Source organism: Tauraco erythrolophus, chromosome 8 (genome assembly GCF_009769465.1).
Source record: "Tauraco erythrolophus isolate bTauEry1 chromosome 8, bTauEry1.pri, whole genome shotgun sequence".
NCBI classification, from domain to species: domain Eukaryota; kingdom Metazoa; phylum Chordata; class Aves; order Musophagiformes; family Musophagidae; genus Tauraco; species Tauraco erythrolophus.
The window spans coordinates 5,487,419-5,507,241 of record NC_141472.1 but is presented as its reverse complement, the minus strand read 5'-3'; the positions used below and the strand labels follow the sequence as shown (position 1 = coordinate 5,507,241).

The 19,823-nt window shown below is 44.2% G+C and overlaps 1 protein-coding gene and 4 pseudogenes across 1 annotated transcript; all 5 read left to right on the top strand.

Annotated features, from left to right (window-relative positions):
- Window positions 1-709: 709 nt before the first annotated feature.
- On the top strand, window positions 710-2,215 carry LOC147528303 (UDP-glucuronosyltransferase 1A9 pseudogene; annotated as a pseudogene).
- Window positions 2,216-6,007: 3,792 nt separating this feature from the next.
- LOC104375652 (UDP-glucuronosyltransferase 1A8) lies at window positions 6,008-7,284 on the top strand. The gene is made up of 2 exons (XM_009982048.2): window positions 6,008-6,862; window positions 7,249-7,284. Exons 1-2 carry the CDS (start codon window positions 6,008-6,010, stop codon window positions 7,282-7,284), a joined length of 891 nt encoding a protein of 296 aa, XP_009980350.2.
- Window positions 7,285-12,252: 4,968 nt separating this feature from the next.
- Window positions 12,253-13,110, top strand: LOC104371608 (UDP-glucuronosyltransferase 1A1 pseudogene; annotated as a pseudogene).
- A 2,445-nt stretch (window positions 13,111-15,555) lies between these two features.
- LOC147528302 (UDP-glucuronosyltransferase 1A1 pseudogene) lies at window positions 15,556-16,448 on the top strand (annotated as a pseudogene).
- A 1,126-nt stretch (window positions 16,449-17,574) lies between these two features.
- LOC147528301 (UDP-glucuronosyltransferase 1A1 pseudogene) lies at window positions 17,575-18,682 on the top strand (annotated as a pseudogene).
- The last annotated feature ends 1,141 nt before the right edge of the window (window positions 18,683-19,823 follow it).

Below are 19,823 nucleotides of genomic sequence, written 5' to 3'. Positions count from 1 at the left end.
GCCTCTACTTGATGTACAGGCAGGTGGTGAGGAGTTTTCAGCTGAGGGCCCATCTCATAGGCTGTGACACAACTGCATTACTGCTCTGAAGCAAGAACCTGGGCTTCAGCTTCACAGGTCTCCCCCTCAGCTGCCAGATCAGCCTCTCTGTGTCTCTTCTTGGTTTCATTGTAGACTGTGGGGATTCCTACTAGCTCAGAAGAGTTGGTTCATCTGCCCTTTCCACTTACCCTGAGGGTCTCCTGTTCTATCCTCAGAGAAATTACCTGAACATCCATGTTTCCAATCACAGTGAAATTTGTTGAGGCTGTTTTAGTTTGTTACTGTGGTGTTGGTGGTATTCACACCAGACTTGCTTTCCTTGGTCCTGGCCTAGGTGTAAGACAGGACACAGTAATCAATGATCAAGAGAGAAATCCTAAGAAATCTGACCAGCATGTTGAGGCGCTGGTTCTCCATTGAACACTGAGGAACTCACAATGACTCAGCACAAGAAAGGGTTTACAAGTAATCTAGCTTTACAAATAACGAAAAAAACACCAAGCCCAACGCACAACCCAGAGCAGTGAATAATTAACCAGAAGATTAAGACAAAGCAGGACAGCTCAACATATAAACCGATCAGCTTCCTTCAGAAGTATCTTCTAAGCTACTGTCTGAAGAAGACTTTCAAAGTCCTGACTGATTTCACATTTCTGACCACGCGAACATGACTTCAAGGCTTTGCTGTGCCTGTGCCTGGATTTTTATCCTTCTCCTTCCTGGCCTCTCAGATGGAGGGAAACTCCTGGTGGTGCCCATGGTTGGAAGCCACTGGCTTAGCATGCAAGAAGTGGTTGCAAAGCTCGCCGAGAGAGGACACGAAGTGGTGGTGCTTCTACCAGAAGTAACGTGGGAGATAAGAACAAGACAGGCGCTGTACACAGTGAAAACATACCCAGTGACCGGCACATTAGAAGAGCTGGATAACTCATTTGAAGAGTTCGTTGCTGCTAACATGAAGAACCTGCCTTTCCCTCTGAACGTTCAAGCAATATACAGCAGCTCCGTGAACGTTTTCAGTAAGTTCTTTGGTCAGTGCAAGGACCTGTTCGATCACAAGGAGACCCTGCAGTACTTGAATCAAAGCCACTTTGATGCCGTCCTAACAGACCCTATTTTCATGTGCGGAGCAATAGTTGCGAATTACTTTTCTCTTCCATTTTTGTTCTTCATGAGAGGGCTTCCTTGCAGCTTACACTATGAAGCACCACAGTGCCCAAACCCTGTGTCCTACATCCCAAGAGTATTCTCCTTCAACTCAGACCGCATGACATTTTTCCAGAGAGTGGAAAATGCACTGATTTCACTCTTGGAGCTTGAGTACTGCAATGGTTACTACGCAGATGCATTAAAGCTTTCTTCTGAAGTTCTTCAGAGAGATGTAACCCTGATAGACCTTCTGAACTCTGCTTCTATTTGGCTTCTGAGATTCGACTTTGTGTTTGAGTATGCCAGACCAGTGATGCCCAATATGGTCTTTGTAGGAGGTATAAACTGTGCTCTGAAGAAACCACTGCCTAAGGTATGTTCTTTTGCCTTCAAATTATCCATTTTCCAATGAAATGTGATCATGTTGTTCCTGGAGTTTAGTGCTATTGAAATTTTTTACCAAGTTTTCATACCTATTTCTTGATGTTTGCATTTATGAGAATTGTTCTGCAGGGTTTTAAAGCTAATCTACAAATTTAGATCTATTTTGATAGTTACCGTGTGGTCTCTAAAACAACTAATAGCACTAGACATTTCTTTCCAGGCACAAAGCAGGACACAAATCTCTCCTCTGAAATTAAGTCCCTCACTTCTGAATTGTGGTACCACAATCTCACTGCACAATTGCAGTACAATATCTTTGAGCTGGAAGTTATTTTTCTTTCTTCTTTCGGATTTCATTTATACTGTTTGACAGGGTAAAGCAGAGTCCACTGAACTTAATAAAGAATAAGGCAAATACAGAGTGATATTAGAAATTAGAATATTAGAAGAATATTATAAATAAGGCATTCTCTCATGTGAGAATCAAGACAGTGGCACTTATGTAGTTTGAGACTTAAGAGGCAAATTCTTTGCGGTTCCATGACGTAAGTCGTTACTTCTGTCGCAGAGGGGTGCTGCTCCAGAGCCGGCCCAATCCACAACAGAGCGGCAGATCGTGGTGCACAGGGGCTTTTCCTAAGGCAGGGAAACGCCAGGGGAGCAAAAAGACACCCCCAGGAGCCGGCAGCTCTCATGGGAGACGCTGGCATGGCCTGAGTGTTATCAGAGCAACAGCAGCCACCCCTATTCCTGCAAAAAGCAGCCTGGGGAGTGCAAGCGACCAGGAGTGGTGCCAACAGAGCGTGGCACGGCAGTTTGCACAGGAAGGGTGCAGCCACCCTGCCAGCTCAAGAGGTGAGTTTAACTGGTGGCCTTCACTCTCTCAGAAGGAGCTCAGCTACGGTACCCACCTAGCAGAAGGCTGAGTCCCCTGCATGTGGCAGAATGCATATGGTAGCCAGACAGAGCTCCCATGGAAACATGCAGCCATCCGGGTCTCGGGCTGCATCTCTTTGCCCTCACCTACGGTTAATATTACCTGTTACTGTATCACTCAACCACCCATGGGCACGAAGACTTTAAAGCTCCACAGACGGCACTTGTCTTTACTGCAGCATATCAGTTGATTTCACAAGAAAAATTAATCTACTCAGCATTCACTGTTTTTGTTTTTCCTGATAGTTTATGATATGCTGAATACAGGTTCTAGCAAAGAAGCAAAGAAACTCCCTCTGACTCCCCTCTGTGACAGCTGATTTTCTATTTCCTATCTTCTAGCTAATCAGTCAATCAAGCAACAACTTTCTTCTCCTGTAGCAGCTGAATTTCTTTAAGAGCCTTCAGCAGCAAACCTTATTGAACACCTTTTGGAAATCCCAAGGTAGCTGACAGCCCTCCATTCAGCCCACCCGTAGTTCTTCAGGCATCTCCTAAGCTCTTTGCATAAAACAGCATTACATTAAGCCTGGTTTAGTCCTTCCCACAGTAGAGCAGTTTTTAGGCTATCTGGGATTTCAGATACAGATGAGTCTGGCCAGTGCTCAGAGAAGACCAGCTCCCTTTTGGAAACAAGCAGGTGTTTGCAGCTGCCTTCCTAATGCTGCCACCAGGCCCAGAGTGACCCAGCTGGCACCTCACTCGCTGCCCGTGCTGGCTCTCACTGTGCTCCGCTGTGATCACCCACCTCGTGCCTGCAGGGCACAGAGCCACAGGCAGTGGTTGTGCTGACACAACATCCCCCCTTCCCACTACAGCCTGTGACAGATCACAGCTCCTTATCCGAGTTCAGAGTTCCCACTATCTGCTTCTGTGAACATCCACATGTGACTCTTATCTCACAGTCCCTTGACCCTAGCAAAATTTTACCCGAACAAGCCCTTCTATTATCCTGCTGCTGAAGAGAGTCACCACAAAAAGGCACAAAGCCCCTCCTTCCCACTGCAGCCATCTAGCACAGCCCCTTTCTCTTGGGGTTGTCCATTCCATCCAGAGGGACCTTGAGAGGCTGGAGAGGTGGGCCTGTGCGAACCTCATGAAGGTCAACAAGGCCAAGTGCAAGGTCCTGCACGTGGGTCAGGGCAATCCCAAGCACAAGTACAGGCTGGGCGGAGAATGGATCGAGAGCAGCCCTGAAGAAAAGGACTTGGGAGTGCTGGTGGGTGAGAAGCTCAACGTGAGCCGGCCATGCGCACTGGTAGCCCAGAAAGCCAACCGTGTCCTGGGCTGCATCAAAAGGAGCGTGGGCAGCAGGTCAAGGGAGGTGATTCTGCCCCTCTGCTCTGCTCTCATGAGACCCCACCTGTAATAGTGCGTTCAGCTCTGGAATCCCCAACACAAGAAGGACATGGAGCTACTGGAGTGGGTCCAGAGGAGGCCACAAAGGTGATCCGAGGGCTGCAGCACCTCTGCTATGGAGACAGGCTGAAAGAGTTGGGGCTGTTCAGCCTGGAGAAGAGAAGGCTCCGGGGTGATCTTATAGCAGCCTTCCAGTACCTAAAGGGGCCTACAGGAAAGCTGGAGAGGGACTTTTGACAAGGGCGTGTAGTGACAGGACAAGGGGCAATGGCTTTAAACTAAAACAAGGGAGATTTAGATTAGATCTAAGGAAGAGATTTTTCACTGTGAGGGTGGTGAGGCACTGGAATAGGTTGCCCAGAGAAGCCGTGGCTGCCCCATCCCTGGAAGTGTTCAAGGCCAGGTTGGATGAGGCTTTGGGCAACCTGGTGTAGTGGAGGGTGTCCCTGCCCATGGCAGGGAGGTTGGAACTGGATGATCTTTGAGGTACCTTCCAACCCAAACCATTCCATGATTCTATGATTCCTCCCCCGGCATCCCGCAGCTATGCAACTTCTTACCCAAATTCAGAGTTCCCACTGTCTTCTTGCACAGGTGACCACATGTGAGAGGTGTGCAACTGTTATCTCGCACTCCCTTGAACCCAGAAAACTGGGTTTCTAATCAACGAACTCTTGCTAGATAACCAAGCCGACTCAGGGAGTCACTGGCAAACTCTCAAACACTCGGAAACGCCTCTAAGGTACTGATTAACTTCACTGTCCGGCACTTGTTTTTGCATCCACGCCCTTCACATTAAGGGTGCTGCAAGGTTTGGATGGCAAATTCATCCAGCTGTCTGCTTAACCCTTTTCAGCAAATACGGGGATGCAAAAAAAAACCATGAAAAAAACCCCCAATTCTTGAGAAAATGCTGTTTGCTAAATCAGTCAGTATTATAATGATAATTTTTAAATGCAGTTTATATAAAGCTGGAATAAATAACATGTTTAAGGTATTACTCATCTTTTGTTTTCCCTACAGTTTATAATAACATAAAAGAGTCTCAGAGTGGTTTTTTCACTTTTACCTCAGAGCTTCTACACCCTTCTACTCTGAAGCTCAAAGATTTTGTTTTCTGAAAAGTTATCACGTGCCTGAAAGAAAACTGCATTTTGCCACTTACTCAGTAGTTTCCCTACACAAGGAAGAAGCTACAGGCATTGGTAAAGTGGGAAAAAGAAATCAAAAGGCTGATAGGAAAACATGCGTTGCAGAAGCAATGCTGGGAGGCTGATGGCTCTTGCAAACCCACCCTTGTGCTGAAGCTGCTCATTAGCTAAGGCAGGTTTGGTTCCTGGGCTCACACCTGAGACTCCACTGAGCAGTTCAAGCCCTGCAGGGAGCAGTGGTCCTTAAAACACATGTAGCACATGTCCTGTGTCTGGCCTCTACTTGATGTACAGGCAGGTGGTGAGGAGTTTTCAGCTGAGGGCCCATCTCATAGGCTGTGACACAACTGCATTACTGCTCTGAAGCAAGAACCTGGGCTTCAGCTTCACAGGTCTCCCCCTCAGCTGCCAGATCAGCCTCTCTGTGTCTCTTCTTGGTTTCATTGTAGACTGTGGGGATTCCTACTAGCTCAGAAGAGTTGGTTCATCTGCCCTTTCCACTTACCCTGAGGGTCTCCTGTTCTGTCCTCAGAGAAACTATCTGAACATCCATGTTTCCAATCACAATGAAATTTGTTGAGGCTGTTTTAGTTTGTTACTGTGGTGTTGGTGGTGTTCATACCAGACTTGCTTTCCTTGGTCCTGGCCAAGGAGTAAGACAGGACACAGTAATCAATGATCAAGAGCGAAATCCTAAGAAATCTGACCAGCATGTTGAGGAGCTGGTTCTCCATTGAACACTGAGGAACTCACAATGACTCAGCACAGGAAAGGGTTTACAAGTAATCTGGCTTCACGAGTAATGAGAAAAAACACCCAAGCCCAACCCACAACCCAGAGCAGTAAATCATTAACTAGAAGCTGATGAAAAAGCAGAACAGCTCAACAGATAAATTGATCAGCTTCCTTCAGAAGTATCTTCTAAGCTACTGTCTGAAGAAGACTTTCACAGTCCTGACTGATTTCACATTTCTGACCACGTAAACATGACTTCGAGGCTTTGCTGTGCCTGTGCCTGGATTTTTATCCTTCTCCTTCCTGGCCTCTCAGATGGGGGGAAACTCCTGGTGGTGCCCATGCTAGGAAGCCACTGGCTTAGCATGCAAGAAGTGGTTGAAAAGCTCGCCGAGAGAGGACACGAAGTGGTGGTGCTTCTACCAGAAGTAACCTGGCAGATGAGAACAAGACGGCCAATATATACACTGAAAACATACCCAGTGACCAGCACATTAGAAGAGCTGGATAATGCATTTCAAGAGTATGTCGCCCTGCACCTGAAGGACCTGCCTTTCCCACTGAACACTCTAGCAATATACAACAGCTCTGTGAACGTTTTCAGTAAGTTCTTTGGTCAGTGCAAGGACCTGTTCAATCACAAGGAGACCCTGCAGTACCTGAATCAAAGCCACTTTGATGCCGTCCTAACAGACCCTATTTTTATGTGCGGAGCAATAGTTGCGAATTACTTTTCCCTTCCATTTGTGTTCTTCATGAGAGGGTTTCCTTGCAGCTTACACTATGAAGCACCACAGTGCCCAAACCCTCTGTCCTACATCCCGAGACTATTCTCCTTCAACTCAGACCGCATGACATTTTTCCAGAGAGTGGAAAATGCACTGATTTCACTCTTGGAGCTTGAGTATTGTAATGGTTTCTACAAAGATGTATTAAAGCTTTCTTCTGAAGTTCTTCAGAGAGATGTAACCCTGATAGACCTTCTGAACTCTGCTTCTGTTTGGCTTCTGAGATTTGACTTTGTGTTTGAGTATGTCAGACCAGTGATGCCCAATATGGTCTTTATAGGAGGTATAAATTGTGCTGTGAAGAAACCACTGCCTAAGGTATGTTCTTTTGCCTTCAAATTCTACATTTTCCAATGAAATGTGATCATGTTGTTTCTGCAGTTTAGTGCTATTGAAATTTTTTATCAAGTTTTCATACCTAATTCTTGACGTTTGCATTTATGAGAATTGTTCTGCAGGGTTTTAAAGCTAATCTACAAATTTAGATCTATTTTGATAGTTACCGTGTAGTCTCTAAAACAACTAATAGCACTAGACATTTCTTTCCAGGCACAAAGCAGGACACAAATCTCTTTCCTCTGAAATTAAGTCCCTCACTTCTGAATTGTGGTCCCACAATCTCACTGTGCAACTGCAGTACAATATCTTTGAGCTGGAAGTTATTTTCCTTTCTTCTTTCAGATTTCTTTTATACTCTTTGACAGGGTAAAGCAGAGTCCACTGAACTTAATAAAGAATAAGGCAAATACAGAGTGATACTGTAAATTAGAATATTAGAATAATATAATAAATAAGGCATTCTCTCATGTGAGGCTCAAGACCGTGGCAGTTTGTAGTTTGAGAGTTAAGGGGAAATTCTTGCTGGTTGCATGATGTAAGTCGTTACTTCTGTCGCGGAGGGGTGCTGCTCCAGAGCCGGCCTGATCCACAACAGAGCGGCAGATCTTGGAGCACAGGGGCTTTTCCTAAGGCAGGGAAATGCCAGGGGAGCAAAAAGACACCCCCAGGAGCCAGCAGTTCTCCCAGGAGTCACTGACATGGCCTGGGTGTTTTTAGAGCAACAGCAGCCACCCCTATTCCTGCAAAAAGCAGCAGCCACCCTGCCAGCTCAAGAGGTGAGTTTAACTGTTGGCCTTCACCCTCTCAGAAGGAGCTCAGCTACGGTACCCACCCAGCAGAAGGCTAAGTAATAGGTATCTTGGCTGAGCAGCAGTCCTGTGCTGGTGTCATTCTCTAATGACTCCAGAAGTACCTGAAGGCTGGTATCGTAAGTGGTCCCTCATTACGGGGACATCACAAATTAACTCAGACTTGGAGCCGTGAGGTGCCTTGATGAATATCTCATCTTTAACCAAAGTTAATCCAAAGTTGCTCTTTCGGGCAGCGTGTAGAAACAACGTTCATGTGATTTGATCAAAGCAAAGTTCAGAAATGTAAGCTATAGCAACTTTCCAAAGTTTTTCCTGTGTTTTTTTTTTTAACCTAAAACACCCATTACTTATTGAAACAACTAGTTAACTTAAAACATTAAAATAACCCTCAATTTTAGTCGATATTTACTCAAGTAAAGGAGAAGTGTAACTGAATAAAGATGCTGTGGTTTGTCCCTCCAGCACAAGGATTAAGAAAACAGGTTCTGAAACCTGTTCTGAAATCCTCCTGCCAGAGCCCGCAGCATCTGGGAAGCTTTGATAAGGAGACATTTCTAACTGGTCCTTTAAAATATGGAATTAAAGTGGTATTCAAAGGCTTTGGCAAGAGGCCAGGAAGTACAGTAAGGAGAACCAAAGCGTGTACGCATACTTCTTACACAGGGACACACTCTTCACAAGCCTGCACAACCCAAATGTCACTCAGAAGGGATCCTGTCATGTCTGCGGGAACTGTTAATTTGCTAACATGGGTAGCTAAGATTAGTACAGCTCTAGGGGAGCTCTACATTTTCAGCACTGAAGCAGTAGTCATCAATCTGTTCAGGAATCAAATGCTAGGGTCATTTTTTTCATGCAATAGTCAAGGTGTTGATGAACCTAGTGGCAGTTCAGAGTAGCATCACATCAGCATCTGTTTATTACGCTTTTGCAAAGGGTGTTGAGCACCTTTAAAGCTGGTAATACTGTTCATCTGACTTACATTGCAATGGCAAAATACACAACATCAGACAAGTGAAAGCAGCACTACTTTTGAAAAAGAAAGTTTAAGCGTCATGCACTGTACATCTTCAATGCATGGTATGTATCAACCTGAAATAGCTGCTCTAACCAAACAGTTCATCTCACTGTCCTCTTCAGTTTGCTCTTGTCCACATTCCTGTGCCTCCCCCATTTTGAAGAATAGATACTGAAGGAAGCTGGAAAACACAGCTCTTTCAACAAAAATTCCCTCATATCAAATGGAACTACTGCTTTAGTTTCCCTTTCCATGGGAAGTTTGTCTTCTGGTTATTTTAAAACATCTTCTCTAATATGAGTCTAAAGGTACAATATCTGACAGAGATTTATGCTTAAAAACCTAGAAAGGTTATGAGAGTATTATATTTACATATATCAAACACATTGCTCTACAAAAGTTAGGAAATATTCCAGTTACAGGTACCTGGGCAGCCTTAAAAGTCACTTTTCTGTTAGGATACAGTCATTAATTTTAGGATCACATACTATCGTTTTCATATGATTTCTATTTATGGCTTAGGAAAACGCTGCCCTGGAAAAATGATGTGTTCTGTGATTTGCTTAGCTGCCTGCTGCTTCTTGCTCTTGCAAAGACTTAAAGATTACTTTCCAACTTGCAGTCAACGTATCATCACTTTTATGGGTTATTTTTCCTCTTAAGTCACGCTAGCTGAACTACATACTGTCTTATCCTTGGCAGGCAAATGCTAGTGAATCTCCATAGCTATGTAAAACATAAGGGGGGAATCAGGCAGGTTCATCTCAGCAGCTACCAACCTGCATTTGTCTGACACTGTTTAGCATCAAAAAAAGGACTGGGTTCAATTACACAAGGATTCCTCCATGTATAAGCCTGATCCAGAAACCTGGGAAATCAAATTACATCATCCACACGCTCTTGCATTCGAGCAACCTTTCCCTGCTTGCAAGACTCAGAGCATAAGGGGGTGAGCAATCTCATTTAACAACAGGAAAACAAATCCAGTAGATGAAACCAACACTTCCAGGTTGCCTCAACAAACATTTGATTTTAGTTCTAAAGTATCCATTTGCTGTCTTCTTCCCTTAGTGCCACTCACTGTGTGCTGCTCAGGTCAGAAAAATGCACACATCACAACCAGTCCAACTCAGCTGAAGCAATCATAGGGTGAGGTGTAAGCACACCTGCACCCAAACTCTTCAACATGGTTATGGCTCAGGGTCCAAGCAGTCTCAACTCAAAGCTGCTTGCATACCAGTGCAGCTCTGCTCCATTGCTGCAAAGCTCCTGGAGTAACTCACTCAAGCCTTATCGCGAGAGGTACTTCTGAGAGGAAACCAAATTTGCAGTCTTGGGTAACCCAAGCTTCAGCCTTGTGTAATATAAAATTTATGCCCTTCATTATCCAGTGAGGAAGCCTTTCCTCCAAGCTCGCACATGGCTCTCACTCTTTGAGACCTCTGTTCATCAAACTACCCTGTGGTCCTCATCTACACATAAAACAGGAGTCGATAACCCCTGAAAGGGGTCCAGGTGCCCTTTGCTACTGCATAATGAACAGCAAACACATGTAAACCTACTGTGTTGTTTTGAAAAATGAACCTGTCTGTTAATTTTCTGAATAATAATTACCCAGCTTAGATCTGACCTCAGCTGATTCTGTGCTAACCTAAGAACTTCATCCTTTCCTTGTCTGTTTGTTCTCTGTTTACCTCTAATTTATGTGGTGGTTTTTTTTAAATTCTATTCTTCCTGTTGGTGCTTCACCTTTTCCACAGTTTCTTCTCTGATGATCTGGTACAAAAAATAGGTAGGCTTTTGAGTCCATAAGAAAGTGTAGCCATACTAGCAAGAGACTTGTGCTCTTATAGAAGACAGGAAGATTAACAGGAAGATGAGAAACAGGTCTGTTTCTGTGCATCACCTTCTCCTGAGCCATTTGAAAATTCCCATTAAGTTAATCCTGTGTCATAAACTACCGATATGGGGACAGTGTGGGTGATGGAGCTGACTGCTCTTTTTGGAGGGCAGGTTCTCAATAAGGTCAAAGCTTTCCCATCAGGCTTGAAAATAAGCATGCAAAAACTGCACGTGAAAGCTCCACCAGTGATGTAGAGCCCTGAAAGCCCTGGAGGAGCAAATTGTGTCTCTACTTATAAACTTTTATGGTGAGAGATTATCACCAACGTTTTAAAGCCCAGCAGTTTACAACTAAGAAGGACTTGGCCCCACAGAGTTCATGGACTGTTTCAGTCATGAACTGAACTGATACGGGCTATGAACTCATGAGTTCACAAATTAGAGACATCTTGTTGGTTTATGTTATCTGAGGTACAATGGTGAACGGCTGTTTTGCAACCTAGTTTTATATCCAATAGGGTAAGAGGTTAGATGGAAGTTATATGTAGAGATGGGGAAAGATTTTCTGTTGGCTGCTTATCTTCAAAAAAATGAATGTTTGCATCAATGAAAAAAATAATTCATTTTACTCAGTTGTACCAACTGGTTTTGGTTATTAAAAAAAAGTCAAAAACCAAAACCTAGGTACTTAAACATTGATTTCTCATATTTATCTTTACTATAAGTTATGTTTCACTGTACAACTTGCCTCAGATTCATTAGAAAAGAAAGTACTTTTAAAAAAATACCAAATTACTACACTCCGTGAGAACTCTGTCAGCCTTCAGTGACATAGAGAACTCCAACACTAGGTGGAAAAAAATAATTTTGGTGCGCTCTTCATAGACCCAGTACTACCATGTGGGGTAATCCCAGTGTCGCAGCTGGAAGGCTTCAGGTGGCTCCAAGCAGACCAATGTTCTAATGCGAAGGCTTCAGGCTCTACTCTAAGGAAGGCCCACACTCCTCCAAGGCTCAGGAGGAAATGCCTTACCCTTAGGAGTAAACGCCCTGCCTTAAATAGTCAGGAGTCACATGGTTTGCTAGATGGGTCAAGGCTATTGGTCACTTGACCATCCATCTCCCAGAGTGATTGGCTGAATGCTACAGCACCTGTTTCAAGGTAACTTTCCCAGTGTAACGAGCTACAGGTGTTTCTTAGTTAGCCTGAATAGGGAAAGAACTTTCACAGGATGCTGCAGCAGCCAAAAGGTTTCTCCACAATCCCAGCAGTGTTCCTGTCCATCCACTCTGCAGATGCATTTCCTTCATGGATTCCCATGTACTTTAGAGCATACTGTCGGTAAAGGCTGCTGGGTTGCTGATGGTAAGAAGTGCTGTGAAACTGTGGTCCTATACTGGGAAGAAGGCTGAGGCACTGAGCTGTAGTCACAGCTTAGGAGAGTGAAGTGCATGATAGGAAACACGGCTTTCTCGTGCTCACGCAAACCCACCTTCGAAGGACAATCATTAATCACCTGCCGTCACTCTTGTTGCGTGCAAACTTGTGAACACCTGAAATGGGAAGTGAGTCAGAAGGGCAGAGGTTAGAAAGCACTGCCAAGGGGGGTGTTTGCATAGGAGGAGCATAGCTACAAAAGCCTGCAAACCACCCCTGGCCTCTCTCATGCATGGGTTCCTGTCCGTCGACTGGCAACATGCTGGTGGTAGTGGTTCTCTTGTGCTGCCTGGGTCCTGCGGCTGCTGGGAAACTGCTAGTGTTCCCAATGGAGGGCAGCCACTGGCTCAGTATGAAGGAAGTGCTGACCGAGCTGAGCAATAGAGGGCATGAAATAGTTGTTGTTGCACCAGACAGCAATATGCTGATAAATTCCTCGGGAAAACATGAATTGAAAACGTATCCTGCATCTGTCAAGAAGGAAGAGATGGAAGAACTTCTGGCCTCACTTGGTACAACGTGTTTTAGTGAAGAGCCTTTCCTGACCAGATTTTTGAATACTTGGAATCAGTTCCAAAAGACCTCTTCCATATTTCAAGCTGCCTGCAGGTCCTTACTGTACAACAAAGAGATGATGAAATACATCGAAGAAAGTAAATTCGATGCCGTCTTTACAGATCCTATGACACCCTGTGGACAGATAATTGCTTTGCACTTTTCTATGCCTACTGTTTTATTCTCACGGGGCATCCCGTGTGCTATAGACGTTCATGCCGCTCAGAGTCCGGACCCACCATCCTACGTCCCACGAATGTTCTCACACAATACAGATCATATGACGTTCTCTCAGAGAGTGAAGAACTTCCTGCTTCATATTTCAGAGTCTTTCACCTGCAGTATGATGTTTTCATCATTTGAAAGCCTGGCCTCAGACTTTCTCCAAAAGCCGATGACATTGACACAGCTTCTAAGTCATGGATCCGTTTGGCTGAAGAGAATTGACTTTGTCTTTGACTATCCCATGCCTACAATGCCCAATATGATTTTCATTGGAGGCATAAACTGCGGACGGAAGAAACCATTATCTCAGGTTAGTGACTGGCTGGGAAAAGTATAACAAGGGAGAAGTTCTGACAGTCATGCACTCGCATGATCTGAGTGAGGTTTGATATGTTTGATATGGGCGTTTCTTACCTAAAGACATAATTTAGAATAACGCTTTCTGTATAGCCAGTCCGTATGAAAAACAGACCAGGAGAAACAGATGTGATTCCACCTCCTTGTCTTGGGTCTGCCCAACACAGGGATTTTGTTTGATGAGGGCATCACGTGCTGTGCTCTGTTTGATTCCAGCTGAAGTCAGCTACACAAACACCACCTCACCCAGGAACTAATGCAAAAAGGGCAGGTGAATTGTAACAGCTCTTCCAAAAACTCTGTGCCCCACATAAGAGACAGTAGAATATTTCTGCAAGAGCATTAGCTGCTTACCCAGTCGGAAAAGTAACTCCCTGGGTTATGTGCAATAGCATTATGTGCTCTTTCCCGTTACAGCAGCGTTGTGTTTGAGTCAAAGACGAATATTTTGTGGTAAAGGTGTTGGTCTGACAACAACTTCCGTCACAAAAACTAGACAGCTGAATTCTCAGTCACATTTTTAGGAGACATCTGGTTTGGATACGGAATGTTGACAGCTGGTCGCTTGGGCATCTGTGGTCTAAAAAGCACTTGATAAAGGCATGCATGTGACGTATGTTAGCTTGTTGCTGCATGTGATATTAGCTTCTTGCTTTCTTGTGCTGTAAGTAGAACAGCCTCATGTGATGCCAGGGATTAAGTGGAAAATGAGATACGGGAGAAGACAGCTCTCCTCAGCAGATGAGAACTCTGTAGTTAGCGTCATCCAGTTGTTTCAGCACTAAATCATGTTGTTTCCTAGAAAGGATAAAGTTTTATCCTTTGTGAACGTTCCTTAAAAATAAATGGACTCTCCTGTATTCTTCTCTTGCTCTTTTGTCACTTGCCAGCTTTCCAGGAGTCTCAGGGAATGGCTTCCTCCAGCCTATCACCACTCTTACTCTTCCTCCAAATTCATAGGCCTTTGTGAACATGAATGAGTGAAGCTTCACAAGAAAATAGATTTGCATTTTTACAAACCTGGCACATCTCTCCTAGAGCCAACCTTAGCTGCCCTCAGGCTTCGCTTTACTCCTCCCAGTGCTTCACAGGATGCTGCCCATTGAAAGCACTGTTTAATTCTGTTGAGCTGCTGGTGTTCATATCTTGCTTTTTCACAAAAGTCTCTTTCGAATTGCTGTCAACCCTCCCCATGGCCACTTTTATCAGGGTTATGCTTTTTCCTATCTGTTCTGTCCATCAGAGCTGCTTAATGGCTCCTCAGGGACAAACCCAGGGAGATCCTCTGGGATAGAACCCAGAGGAATCCTGCCTGCAGGCAAGGCTATCAGACTGTCCTCTGAAGCTCACTCTCACTCTCGTCTTGCTCAAGGGCTAAAGATCATAGTCCAGCAGCAAGATTTATTGCAGAAGTACTGATTCTTCAGTCTCGATTTCTTGTTGTCTTCCGTCTGTGCCTCTGAGTCCCACGGCTACATCTAATGGCAAAATTGACAAATTTTTTTTTTCTAATGGCAAAATTGACTGTGCATTGACAAGTTTATCACAAATACTTGTTACCTTCTCAGACATGGTATCTAACTTTTAGTTTTTCACGTGAAGTAGTAACACCACCTCTTACTATTTAAAATAATTTCCTGGCCTGAAACAAGAGGGCTGTTCCTGGCTACTTCTGTCCAAGCTTTCCTGTATTTAATTAGATACAAGGGGAACTGAGTGGCTTTTCCTTCCTATTGCTCCTGGAAGAAGAAGATGATTGAGAGAGACAGAGAGAGAGAGGTCAGGATGAGAACGAAGAAGTGTCATGCATGGATTCAGTGGGTTTCCTTGGCTGATGTAAGCCTCTGCTGCAGTGTTGCTTATCGTAATAAATTTGTACCTGGTGTTTCACCTAGCCCCAGTGCTGAGCTGTATGTAAGTCACAGAGCCTCCTCCGTAGGATTTGCGAAGAGATCATGCTGTATAGTGGCATAATTTTATAATTTGATTTAAATATAAACTCGACAAGCATTTCGGAACAGCTGTAAAATGCTTATCAAAAAGAAAGAAAGAAAAGAAAAGAACGCAAGAAAGCATTTTAACACCTACTTTCAGCAAGCCCAGTTACTTCCAAGTCAAAGACTTGGGATTTGGTTTTTGCGAAGTCTGATTTTATTTTCAGTCTAACATCAATCAGCACAGGGAATACATCAGAAAGGACCCATCCCAAGGGAACCTCAGATACCAAGCCCAGTTCTGCCCAACCCAAGTCGATTTATCACGTTCCTTAAATAATTCATCACTGCCTTGAATGGTTACTGGTGACTGGTTTTGCTGGAAAAGCCAGATCGTTAAGGAGGAATGTGAGAATCTGGCTGGGGGCTGTGGGTCTACTTAAAATCTGTTAGGTCAGGGCAGATGGAACAGACTTTGGATTTCTAGGAACATGGCTCATGTAAGTAAATACTGTTACTTAGTTTCTGTGAGGCTTTTTGTTTTCCTGTCTCTGTTTTGCTTGGCTGATGGTGGAAAGCTGTTGGTGCTGCCAATGGATGGGAGTCACTGGCTCAGCATGCGCTCAGTGCTGGTGGCCCTCAGCCAGAAAGAGCACGAAATTCTCGTTGTTGCACCAGAAGTGAACTTGAACGTGAAGGCATCTGAATATTACACTCTCAAAACATACCCAGTGCCTTAAATGAGGGAAGAACTGGGAGCAAGTATGCGTTCACTTGCTAAAGATCTTTTTGAGAGAAGACCTTTTCTTCAAAGAATTACTGCGCTTTATGAAAAAGTTCAAGTAATCTCCGATCTCTATGTCTCCTCCTGTACCAGTTTATTGCACAATAAGGATCTGATGCAGTATCTTGAAGGGAGTAAATTTGATGCTGTTCTCACGGATCCCGTTGTTCCATGTGGACAAATACTGGCTCTGCATCTCTCTGTCCCATCTGTTTTCTTTTACGGGGACTCCCCTGCAGTTTTGATTTGCAGGCTACTCAGTGCCCAGACCCCCCTTCCTACGTCCCAAGAACATTTACAGACAACTCAGACCGCATGACATTTATCCAGCGTGTGGAAAACTTATTTCTCAAGTCATCAGAATCCTTTCTTTGCAAATTTGCCTATTTGCCATTTGAACTTCTGGCTTCAGATGTTCTTCAAAGACCATTAACAATGAAGGAGCTCTTAAGCCACGGATCCATTTGGCTTAAAAGAATGGATTTTGTTTTTGAGTATCCCATGCCAGTGATGCCCAACATAGTTTTTATTGGAGGTATAAACTGTGGAAAGAAGAAGCCATTATCTCAGGTCAGTGATTTCCTTGATAAAATATATTAATGTTTGAAGGGAGAAATCTGTCTGCAAAGGCTCTGTGTGTATATAGTTGTATACAAGAGTTCGTGGGATTTGTACGTGCACTAAGGAGTACTGTAAAGACAAAGAACACATGTCAAAAACTGGGCTGATTTCAATTCTTTTCCGTTCCTGCAGAAGCTCTTCTGTAGCGTTAGCAGGATCTAGGCATTTTTGCTTACACAATTGTTTTCTTTGGGCTCGGTAGATAATGAGGCACATACCTACCAGTGAGGGTGTTCCCTGTCTTACCAGGCAGGTCTGCTGCTGGTGTTTGCCAGATCAGTATTATTCACTCAAAGTATTTGTTTTACTGTCACCATTGATCTTTAAAAACAATGAATCTTTTTGGATAATAGAACCCTCCTTTCATAATTTAGAAATAAAGTGTTGTAATGCATCAGTCGGCAGGTCATGTTCTGGTTGCTCTGGCAGCCTACGCTTGTCCTTTCTCCTGGATTCCTTACAAAATTTTCTGCAAAATTGTTAGAGGTTTTCACAACTGGCAGCCAGCACTGAGCATCTGCGAGGGTTTACTTCTGAAAAGTTTCCCTACAAAGGGTGTACGTAGAGATGCAGTAGTTTGGTAAATGTCCTTAAAAATTTCTGCTGTATACTATCAACCTCCATACTGTATTATCGTGTTGTCAAAATTACTTCTATGCAATAATTTTCATAATTAGGGCTGATGACTGCAAATTCTGTCTATGCATTAATGTTGTTTGCGTTCATGGCCCTGGGGCATACTCTTCCTGGGGAGGAATTTTTTTTATACTGAAAATTCTTGTTTGGAAAATTAATGATCAGTTAATGAGGATTTTTGAGCAGACACTTGTTGTAGGATCTCTCATTTCCTTAAATCCCAGTGTTCCTCCAACACAAAGAGGTTGGGTGTTTCCCAGTCTATCTACTGCTCTGATTACTGTCTATAAAGTTCAAATTGGCTGAACTTTAACACTTCTTATTCTATCTTTGCCATACCCATAATTACACATTTACCACACAGCAAATAAGTCTAAAGATCATCTGGAGAACCACAGCACAGACTGCTTAAAAGCGTGGAGCTGGGGATATTCTTTCTGGGCAGCACTCACCAGATTCCTGCAGAAAAATGGTCCTGGTGATTAGTGCTTATCCGCAAGTCACTATGATTCTGGTTCTGCTCCTGTCTGCGCTCGGTTTGGCTGCTGCTGGGAAGCTGCTGGTGGTGCCAGTGGATGGGAGCCGTTGGCTAAGCATGCGGGAAGTGCTGGATGGTCTCCGGCAGAAGGGACATGAAATAGTCGTCGTTGCACCTGAAATAAACATACATATAAAGCCGTCAGAGAATTTTGTTATGAAAACGTATCCAATACCCTTCACAAAGGAAGAGGTGGATGAAAGCGTCCATTTTTTTTCACAGGATGTATTTGAAGAAGGATCTTTTCTGGAAAGATTTCTTAAAGTATACCAGAGACTGAAAGGCTTCTCTGCCATGACTCTCTCTACCTGTGCACACTTACTGTACAACAAAGAGCTTGTCACATATCTTGAGGAGAGCAAGTTTGATGCTGTCTTCACAGACCCTGTAATACCCTGTGGGCAAATACTGGCTGAGCATCTTTCAGTTCCTTCGGTGCTTTTTTTTCGGGTAATGCCATGTGGTTTAGATTTTCAAGCCACTCAGTGTCCCAATCCCCCTTCTTATGTCCCCAGGGTATTTACAGACCATACAGACCACATGAACTTTCTCCAGCGGGTGAAGAACTTAATCCTTGACATCCCAAATTATTTTCTCTGTGATTCTGTCTTTCAACCATACGCAAAACTGGCTTCCGAGTTCCTCCAGCGGGATGTGACTGTGATGGATCTCTTTCGCCAGGCTTCCGTTTGGCTCATGAGGTTAGATTTTGCGTTAGATTATCCAAGACCTTTGATGCCCAACATCATTGTAATTGGAGGAGTAAACTGTGCTCACAAGAAGCTACCTCAGGTGGGTCATGCGCTCTTTTTTAATTCTTGCTCTGATAGACTTCTGTGTTCAAAAGGGTGGGATTTTGTATTGCAGATACGAGTTAAGTTCCCATTTAGGATGCGTTAGGCAAATACTCATGAAAGAAATTATTTTGCCCGTATTTTCTTCCTCACTTTCTACTTTCACTGTAGGCACCTATACCTTTCACTTATACAGTATGCTCAGTTTAAAAGAAACACTAGTTTCTTCTAGTGAAGATCTCTGATGGAATATTTTATCCATCAGCCAAAGGAATTGTCAGAATTTGTGGACAGTAGGACAAAGTTCTGCATTTATCTTAAGAGCAGCTCCCGTGGGATGGCCCAGAAAATCCTAGAAGGTTTTTCCAGGCTCAAAATCCCGGTGCTATTGAATGGAGCTATGGAGCAGGTCTGCTTTGACATGTCCAGCACAGCATGACTTGCACTGAGAGGATCGATGCAGCCTTGGAGATTACACTAACCTTTCAGATTTGATGTGTGCTTTGAGTGCCTCGGATGTAGAAGATAGCATTGCAGACAGTTCTTACTGGAAAGCCTCCTCTGTGGCTCTATGGGAGAACCTGGAGTGTTGTGCTATTGGTTTTGGTGCTCTGGCTTTCTCTTCAGGCATATTATTTAGGACTTGTGCACCGTGGGGTGATGTCACCAAGTCTGTGTGGCAATTCCACCCATCTCCAAGTGGTGGAGGTGGCTGTGGCACCTTACAGACATCCGCATGCACACTGTAATTTGCTACCTGAGCATTCATGAGACTCCACCGCTACTGGACACCACACAAGATTTGCCAGTGACAAAAATGAAGCCAGAATTAGGCCCTGAATTGTTTCACAGAGAGTCCCCCTCAAAGAGCGTTCATACATGTCTGCTCTGTCCTCCAAGCTCACAAACGCAACCCCTCCATCCTGAGGGTAGGTACTGCTTAGTGTAGGTGGTGTGTCCTACAGACAAACCTAGCATTATGCATCCAACTTCATCAGTCTTCTCAGTCTAGAAACCATCTTAAAGAGCTCTTCCACATTTCCTGTGGGACCATAGGCCTCCTAGAGATGAGCCTTCAAAGAAAGAGGGAGGGCACAAGTCTTGTCCAGGGGGAAGGGAGCAGACTCTGCTAGGTTGAATAATGATGTGGACGCAATACATCTCCTGCACATGCAAAAGCTTCAGACAGAGGGAAGCTATCAGAAGTACAGTCCCACCAAGAACCACCTCTGCCTCCTTCTTGGGACATTCTTTACTGTTCCTCTAAGAGAAACAGATGGGAGTTACCTGATGCATCCAGCACACGCCACTGGCCTCTGGACTTGCTGGAATGAAGGCTTATCATGCAGCCTTTTATCAGTCAAATGATTAAACATTGACCACACA